Raw genomic sequence first — 9642 nt, forward strand, 5'->3', positions numbered from 1 at the left:
AAAATGGTGAAACTGGTTTTCGCTACAGTTACACTTTTGCTTCTAGCAAATACAGAGGCTCAATTCGAAAGCCGCTCCCCAAATCGATTCGGTCAAGGTGGTTCTGGGGGATTTGGCGGCTCTGGTGGATTTGGAGGTTCAGGTGGGTTTGGGAGCCCGGGTGGATTTGGCGGCTCTGGTGGATTTGGAGGCGCAGGTGGGTTTGGAGTCCCCGGAGGATTTGGTCCTCCTGGAGGATCTGGTGGATTTGGTGGCAATGGTGGATTTGTCCCTCCTGGAGGATCTGGTGGCAATGGTGGATTAAGTGGTAATGGTGGATTTGGTGGTAATGGTGGATTTGCGGGCCCTGGTGGATTTAACCCTCCTGGAGGATTCGGCGGCTCTGGTGGATTAGGTGGTTCTGGTGCATTTGGTCAGCCAGGTGGATTTGGCGGTTCTGGTGGATTTGGCGCTTCTGGTGGATTCGGTGGCTCTAGTAGATTTGGCGGATTTGGTGGGCCAGGAGGATTTGGCGGTCCAGGTGGATTTGGTGGGCCTGGTAGATTCGGCGGTCCAGGTGGATTTGGCGGTCCAGGTGGATTTGGCGGACCCGGTGGATTTGGCGGACCTGGTGGATTTGGCGGACCCGGTGGACCTGGTGGATTTGGCGGCCCTGGTGGGCTCGGCGGTCCTCCTTCTTTTCTACGACCACGTCCTCCCCGTCCAATACCTCCACGTCCGCAACCACAGCCCCAACCACAACCACAACCACAACCCCAACTACAGAGCTTGCGTCTTTGCAATCCCTCACAATTGGCTCAAGACAAGTGCCTTTATGCATTGGAAGTAGCCGCCAACAACTCCATCGATCTGAAGCTGCAATGCATCCAAGCCGATTCGTTTGAAACCTGTGTGTCTGTTGTTCAAAGTTCTGCGGCTGATTTGGTAGTGGCCGACGACGAGGAATACAAGTCGGCACGGGAGGCGGGTCTAACACCGGTGCTGTATGCTCACGAACGCTTGTCGGACTACTATATAGCCGTGGCACCCATAAATATTACACTTGTGGAATTGGACGAGGCAACCATGTGAGTGGCGTTTTAAAATTGTGGAAGTGTTGTAGTTTTTGAAAACTTTTCATATATTTTCCATATATTTCTTCTCCTTCTAGAGGTGTGAACACTTCAACTGCGCGCGCTTTTCATTCGGCTGCTTTCTTTAATCGCCAACGTGGCCATGACACCTGTGCCGAAGTTATTCTGGGAAATGCAACGATTAATATTCGAAATACTGCCGAGTATACACCCACCGACGATGAGGTATTGATTTGCGCTAATCTCACAGTGGGCGCGTTCGCCGATAATCGCACGTGCAATGTCGAAGCCAGTTTGGAGCGTGCAGTTTTCGCAGCCAAACGGTGTGCTGCCAATTCCAATTTTAGAAGTCTCCTTCAAAATGTCTTCAATACGCTGATATCGAGCTTGGGCCCACAGAGTGCAAACTGGAATTTCTTTAGTGATTTCAACAATGCTACTGATCTTATCTTCAAGGTAAGTGATTTGGGGGAGGGGACGAGTAAAGTGGGATGGCAGATGGGCAATGCAAGCAAGTCTTTGCTTTTAGCAGTGACAGATTGGAAATCACACTTCGCACTGCATCGAGGCAGTGCTATCAGCTGCGGTAGGGTATTCCCGGGCAAAAGTGTATGTCTGTATATGTGTGTATGGATACATCTATGGCAAATGTGGTTGTTCAGCAATTGTTTGCTTTGAAAAAAACATGCTTTTGCCATTTATATTTGATAGCGAGACCGAAAAGGTCAGCGAGCTCTGCAAATCTCATTTTCTGTTTGCATTTATAAGATTTGTCACACCAAATGTTCTTAAAGCTAAAAATAACTGTACATACTCCGGGCACAACTAAGAGGCGTTGAAAACCTCGCTTGTGAAAGCAATTAACAATAAACAATTGGATTAGGCAGAGCAAAAAGAGAACGGACAGAGATCAGCTAACATTTCTGAATTGAATTTTGTCTTCTTCAGTGGACTTCTAAATGATTCCTATGGTAAAATATATATTGTTGTTGTTGTCGTAGCAGCATAAATATTCCCCATACATATATGCGGAATGCTGCTGAAGTGGCAGTCCTTGGTCGGATATTAGTCCGGGTCGTTCATATTACGAAGAAATTCAAATTACTGCTTAGGTAGGTTGGTTGTCGCAATGACGCACTTAGACCTGCCTAAATTACTGCTTTCTTTGCTGAAATATTCCCTGGTTGGGTTCGTTTAGCTTGTTGCTTTAGGTCAGGTTAGGTTATGGTGGCTGTTGTGAAGTTACTAAAAAATGCATAAGCAAAGCGATATCTATCGATCCTGCATATTTGATAACCGCTAGTTGCTGAAAGAAAAACTTCGAAGCCCACTGGTTTCACTTTCGAAAACGTCGATTCACAGTTAATGTGCGAATTGAAGTATTTAAATATTAAACCAGCGGTTTGTTCCCTAAACAGAATTCACAAAAAATAATCCGTGATGTGTTTAAGTCACAATGGCAATGCTTTGTCATCCCAGCAGTTAGGCATTCAAAAGCTTAGGTTTAGCTTCGAAGCTCTCGGAACCCCTCCGTTCGATTTTTGGTCAGAAAAAGCTAATATTTATTAATACTTTTTCAAAAAATATCCTTAAAAAAGTTGTTGAAAACCCTTAATGCAACATTTTTGCAAATATTATAGCGTTTTAGGGAGCACGGCTTTTGAGCGAGAACAAAAGAAAAAAAAATTAGCTCAGAAAAGTAAAGCGGGTGCTTTGAATAATTAATTCTACAGTATTTTTTTTTTTTACTTTTCCAATTTTAAATAAAAACAAAAAAACAAAAAAAAAAAAACAAAAATACAATTTAGAGCTCTAAATTAAACAAAAAAAAAGAACAAAAATAAAAATAATAAAATATAAAAGCATGCAAAATTTTGGTCCAAAAAAAAATATTTATTACCTTAGTTTTCCAATCATTAAATTCAGAAACCAAAAATATTTCTTTTCAAAACAGTATTTTTAATTATATTTTCCACTTTAAATTGCAAACAATTTTTTTCTAATTTTAATTCAAGATTTAATTAATTTTAATTCAAAAAATTTAATTTTTATTTTCTAGTTTTTTAATATTCTTTTTGTTTACTTATTACATTGAGAAATTTATTTTTTAGTTAATTTTTCTATTAATTTTAATTTTTTCACTTTAAATTTAAAAACATAAATTGAAAGAAAAATATTCTCTAATTAAAAAAAATAAATTTTTATTTATTTCATAATTCACATAATTTTTTAAATTTAATATACTTTATTTTATTAATTTTATTAATATAAAAAAAATAAATTTTTATTTATTTCATAATTCACATAACTTTTTATATTTATTTACTTTATTTTATTTAAATTTTTGCATTTTAAATCGAAAATCAAAAAAATTCTAAAAATATGATTTTCTATTTTTAATGTAAAAAATGTTAATTTTATTTACTTAGTTATTAATTTTTTTTCGTAAATTATTAAATTATGGAACTAAAAATAATTGCTTAAAAACATTTTTTTTAATTTACATTTTTCACTTTAAATTACAAAACAAAAGTTTCTAAAAACAATTTGCTTTCTAATTTTAATTAAAAAAATTAAATTTTTTAAATTAAAAAACATTAATTGAAAGAAAAATAAATAATAAATAAATTCAAATAATTTTTTTAATAAATTTAATTTATTTTATTATAATTTTTTTACTTAGTTCCTAATTATTTTTTTTTATTAAATTAAAAAATTGAAATTTTTTTAAATACAGTTTTTGTTTACTTATTATATTGAAAAATTAAATTTTTTTGGATAATTTTTGTATTAATTTCAATTTTTTTACTTTAAATAAAATACATAAGTTAAAAGAAAAATATTCTCTAATTAAAAAAAAATAAATTTTTATTTACTTCATAATTCAAATATTTTTTTTTAATTAATTTAATTCATTTTATGCCACTTTTTCGCACTTTAAATTGAAAATCAAAAAATTCTAAAATATTTATTTTCTAGTTTTAATGAAAAAAATTATAATTTTTTTACTCAGATTTTAATTATCTCTTATTAAATTTAAAAATTGAATTTTTTTTAATTCATTTTTTTGTTCATTTAATAAAACAAAAATCATTTCTAAAAAAGTGTTTTCCAATTTTAATTCAAAAACTTAAGTATTTGTGTACCTAATATTTTAATTCATTTGTTCTCAATTATAAAATTTTTTTTTTTAATTAATTAATGATTGTTTAATTTCTATTTTTGCGCTTTAAACCAACAAACAAAAATTTATAAAAAAGTGTTTTCTAATTAAAAAAATATATATTTGTTTACTTAATAATTGAAAAACAGTTTTTTGCTAATTAACTTTTTTTTAAATTGCCAAGTGATAAGAAAGTGGAAACCAGAAGTTTCAAAAATATGCTTATACATATTTTTTAGTTTGAACTCAGACAACTTAAGTTCTGTTTACTTGGTTTTTAATTACATTTCCTTTCTAATTATGAAATTTACATAAATAAAAATAATTTTTTTGATTAATTTTTTTCAAATAATGGATGAACAAGAATTTCAGAAATAAATATTTTCCCGTTTTAATTAAAAAAAATTGGTTACTTAATTTCTGAATTTTATTTTTAATAAATTTTTTATTATTTTTAATTAATTTTTATTAATTGCAATTTTCTTCCCTTTAAATTGAACAATAAATATCATATTTCTAAAAAATTATTTTCTGAAAAAAAAATTTTAGTTTTTTAATGTGAAAATTAAGATTAAAAAACTAAGTAAAAAAAATTATTTTTTTAGTTTCTTAATCTAATAACTAAAAAATATTAAAACTTAAGCAACAAAATTAAAAATGTTTGGATTGAAACCAGAAAATATTTTTTTTAGAATTTTTCGTTTTTCAATTTAAAGTGAAAAAATTTAACGAAAATTAAATAAATAAAGTTAAAAAAATAATTTAAATTATTAAGCAACTAAACTGTTGTTTTTTTAATTAGAGACTTTTTTCAGTTCATGTTTTTAATTTAAAGTGAAAAAATTGAAATTAAAAAAAAATAATTAATTAAAAAAATTCTTTTAACTATTATGTAAACAATTTTTATATTTTTTGTATCATTTTCTACTTGTCGATTTAATGAAAAAGATTTAAATTAAAAAATAATTAATTAATTTAAAAAATATTTTTAGTTTCTTTTTAATTAATAATTAAAAGCCAACTTGAGGAAAAAGTAAGCAAAAATATATTTTTTCAAATAAAATTAGAAAACATTTTTTTTTTTAAGAAAAAATTTGAATTTTTTTATTTAATAATATAAAAAAAAATTAATTAAGAACAAAGCAAACAAAATCAATTTTTTTGCATTAAAATAAGATATCACTTTGCTTTTAAAAACTGTTGTTGTGTAATATTATTTGTTGTGAATAAAATTAAAAATTGAAATTAGAGAAATTAATTTTACAAAAAATATTCATTTTTTTTCTTGAAATTTTCGGTCTTTAAAATTTTAATTTTAAAGTCAAAAGGTTGGCATTAATAAAAAAAACTAAGCAAACAAAATTAGCTTTTTTTGCATTAAAACTATAATAGAAAATAAATTAAAAGTTTAGAATATTTTGTTTTTCAATTTAAAGTGTTAAAATTGAAATTAAAAAAAAAATAATTATTATTATTAAAAAAATTAAGTAAACTATTGTGTAAGCAAAAATTATTTTTTTTTATTAAAAAATATTTGTTTAAAAATTTTTATTTGGGTCATTTAAATAAAAAAAAATTTACGATAAAATAATTATTATAATTATAATAATTAAAAAAATGTTTTCAGTTTTTTATGAAATAATGAAGAAAGAAGTTTAAATATTAAATTCAAAAATACTTAAATGTTTAATTACAATTAGAAAATATTTGTTTCGTTCAGTTTTTCAATTTAAAATGAAAAAAAAAATTGAAATAAAAAAGATAATTTTTAATTCAAATATTTTTTAGACATCTTTGGTTCTTTTTTGTTATACATACAAGACTTAAATTCTTCCTCACTTTAGTCTCGAAACAGAATTTTTAAAATGTAACAATCAACTCTTTTATGTCTTAAAAAAGAAATAGTCTGACTGAGCGATGAAAGAGGCGCATGGATTTTATATCATTTACTTCATTTATTTGGTGGAAATACGATTATATATATAAATAATTATAGGTACTACAACCACCTTGCGAAAAGGCACTGACAACTAAGCTAGCGGCTGGCAGTGGATGAATTAATTGCCACCAAAAATGTATTGTATTGGGTGGCCTGGCATTAACCGATTATAAACTTTTTTTTTTTAATTCCTTGGTTATAATCGTTCACGTCCCTAGTGCCTTTGGCACCTACTTCCTTTATGCCACGCTCAAATAGATTCGCTGTAAGAAATTTATTAAAGCGTAAAAACTCTTTTTTTTCTTAAATTACAGAACAACACAATCGGATTTTCGGAAAGCCCTGTCTACATTAATGGCGTTACTGAGGAGGTATTCAACGATTTGCTCTGCAATACAGGGAGCCAGTGACATTATTTAAGCGAACTGGAGTGAGCTAATTTAAATTTAAAATTTTTTATATGAATGTGCACACACACATATATATATGTACATAATAATTATTATATATAACAACTATCAGAAAAAATAAATTTATATATCCCAATGTTTTAATCGATCTCGTGACCTGCTGCTAGTTTAATTTAATTCAATTGAAATGTCTTTTCACATTTCACAAGTTTACATTTTGATGGAAAAAACGAGTTTGAACACTGATATTTATATGCATACATGCAGACATGCACATACATACATACGAGGTGTGTTCAAAAAGTATCGCAAATTTTGTGTTTTTTTTCAAAAATTATTTATTTATTCATTAATATCTATTTTGTTCCCTTCAAAGTAATCCCCATGCGATATTATGCACTTGTGCCAATTTTTTTTTCCAATCTTCGAGGCACTTTAAAAAATCAATTTTTTGTATCTTGCTCAGCTCCTCCTTCGATGCCGTCTTTATCTCGTCAATCGTACTAGCGTCGTCCTTTCATGGGCCTCTTCAGTTTCCGGAACAAGAAAAAGCCACAGGGAGCAAGATCTGGAGAATACGAGTACGGTGGCTGTGGCATCATTAGTGTGTTGTTTTTGGCCAAAAAGTCGCGCACAAGCAACGATGTTTGAGCAGGGGCGTTATCGTGATGCAAGAGCCAATTTTTGTTCTTCCACAAACCCGGGCGTTTCTGTCGGATTATTTCGCGCAAATTGTGCATAACTTGCAGGTAATCTTCCTCATTGACCGTTTTACCCTGTGGCAAGACCTCATGATGCACAACGCTCCTGCACTCGAAGAAAACGGTAAGCAAAACTTTTACATTCGACCGAACTTGGCGCGTTTTTTTCGGTCTTGCTTCGCGCGGCAGCTTCCATTGAAATGATTGAGCTTTAGTTTCCAAGTTATAACCATAAACCCACGATTCGTCAACAGTTATGACCTTCTGGAGCTAATTTGGGTCGTCGCGGACAGAGTCCAACATCTCATTAGCAATGTTCATGCGATGCTGCTTTTGGTCGAAATTGAGCAGTTTTGGTACGAATTTTACGACGACCCGTCTCATGCCTAAATCATTGAAAAAAAATCGAATGGAACGAGCCAATCGATATGGCTAGGTCCTCAGCAACTTCTCTAACGGTGATTCGACGATTGGCCAATACCATTTTCTTCATCAATTTTTTCGTCTATTGTTGAAGTGCTCGCGCGTCCGGCACGCTTTTCGTCGTTCACATCTTCTCGGCCTTCTGAGAACATTTTGTACCACCGATAAAGTATTTTCCACTATTTGAGCGAATGTCCAGGCCTAGCCAGAACAAGACTTCATTCATTCGGTAAACTTTTCCTACAGCAAATTAGTATAAATAATTAAAATTAATATAAAAAATTTGCTCTTATAAAAGTAGAGTTGTCTTCAAGTTTTCCATTAATTCCTTTTGGCGCTTAAATCGCGACGCGTTCCCCGTAAGGGCTGATTCGAACAAACAGAAAAAAATCGCAGGGAGCCATATCAGGTGGCCATCCGATGGCTGTTGGATGGTATTTCATGTCGTTCTTGGTAAAAAAATGACGGATAATGATGGCACTGTGCGACGCTGCATTATTATGGTGCAAAATCTATGAAGTGTTTTCCCACAAATAATTTCTTTTTGGCGAATTGCTTCACGTAAACACCTCATAATGGCCAAATAATAGTTTTTATTAACTGGCTGACCTACTGGAAAAAAATTTCTCTTTTGACTGAAAACGACGTGCTTTTTTGACTTCGGTTCATTCGGATCTTTCCACTTACTCGCCTGACGTCTGGATTGCGTGTCGTACGCATAAATCTACGTCTTGTCTCCAGTAAGGATGCAGTTGATGAATGTTGGGTCGGATGCTGTCTTCCCTTTCAGTCCCTTTTTTACCTAACAAAAACAAAAAAAAGTCAGTTGACTTAAAGCGTCACCTGGCGGTTGTTTCGGGAACTTTTCGATCGAGGTGGTATACATATAGCCTCTGATTAGAAAGTACCGGGAATGTTTAATTTAAATGAACCGGGTACGTGTGAACCGGTCCATATTTTTTTCTTATGTTGGTAGGGCTGTAAGACACACATCTGCCACTATTTATCCGTTTTGAAGCGTTTGAGAGATGCTGTACGTCGCAAACGGCCAGAAATGGCATTGGATTTGCATGATGATAACACGCCATCGCACCGAGCCCAAATTGTGGTGGATTTTTTTTTTTTATTTATATAAAATTAGCTTACAACATAAATCTTATAAGCTATTTTAAGTTATTTTAAGTTAGGAGCTATAGCAGCGAGGCGGATTATTTGACCAAAAACCAAGTAAATACCATTGTGCAAGCACAGTATTCACCTGATATGGCCCCGTGCGACTTCGTTTTGTTTTCCAAGTTGAAGTTACCACTTCGTGGAAGGAGATTTCAGTCGATAGAGGAGATCTAAGAGAATGCGACGAAGGAGCTGAAGACCATCCCTTCGTCGGCCTACCAGGGGTGCATAGAGTCCTGGGTTAAACGTTGGTACATGGGTGTTGCTTCAGACGGGTCATATTTTGAAGGAGATAAAATTAATTTGCCTGAAATTTAACTCTGTTTTGTTTTATTTAAACATTCCCGGTACTTTCTAATCATAGGGTATAATTTGCGTGTGCATCCTTTGTTGGTTGTTTGGCCGAGCTCCACCTCTTATTTGAGTTGAGCGTCTTGGTGTTGTTCCACAAATAGAGGGACCTACAGTTTTAAGCCGCCTCAGAAAGGCAGATGGTTTTTATGAGGAACTTTTTCATGGCAGAAATACACTCGGAGGTTTGCCATTGCCTGCCGAAAGCCGACCGCTATTTGGAATAACTTATTCTATCATTTCTAATTAGCGTGGTTTCGAACCGGGCACTACCGAAAGATAGTCGCGTCCCAACCCATTTGGCTACGGCGACCTGGGAAGATTAGTGTTATCAAATTCAGGAAAACCCCGCTGGCGCTATATTCTTCTTCTTTATTAATTAGCCGCAATCATTTTCAAGTCTCGAACG

General features: G+C 32.5%; 1 protein-coding gene across 1 annotated transcript; it reads left to right on the forward strand.

Moving 5' to 3' along the window:
- LOC129237663 (collagen alpha-3(VI) chain-like) lies at positions 1–6741 on the forward strand. Its single transcript, XM_054872537.1, has 3 exons — positions 1–1067; positions 1151–1529; positions 6490–6741. Exons 1-3 carry the CDS (start codon positions 4–6, stop codon positions 6583–6585), a joined length of 1539 nt encoding a protein of 512 aa, XP_054728512.1. The 5' UTR covers positions 1–3; the 3' UTR covers positions 6586–6741.
- The last annotated feature ends 2901 nt before the right edge of the window (positions 6742–9642 follow it).

This window comes from Anastrepha obliqua, chromosome 2 (genome assembly GCF_027943255.1).
Source record: "Anastrepha obliqua isolate idAnaObli1 chromosome 2, idAnaObli1_1.0, whole genome shotgun sequence".
Classification (NCBI taxonomy): domain Eukaryota; kingdom Metazoa; phylum Arthropoda; class Insecta; order Diptera; family Tephritidae; genus Anastrepha; species Anastrepha obliqua.

Bases quoted from the DNA above. Each gene is read 5' to 3' on its own strand.
- LOC129237663 (XM_054872537.1), top strand. From the start codon at position 4: ATGGTGAAACTGGTTTTCGCTACAGTTACACTTTTGCTTCTAGCAAAT. The intron at 1,068-1,150 runs GTGAGTGGCGTT...TTCTCCTTCTAG, and splicing joins GAATTGGACGAGGCAACCAT to AGGTGTGAACACTTCAACTG. The intron at 1,530-6,489 runs GTAAGTGATTTG...CTTAAATTACAG, and splicing joins CTACTGATCTTATCTTCAAG to AACAACACAATCGGATTTTC.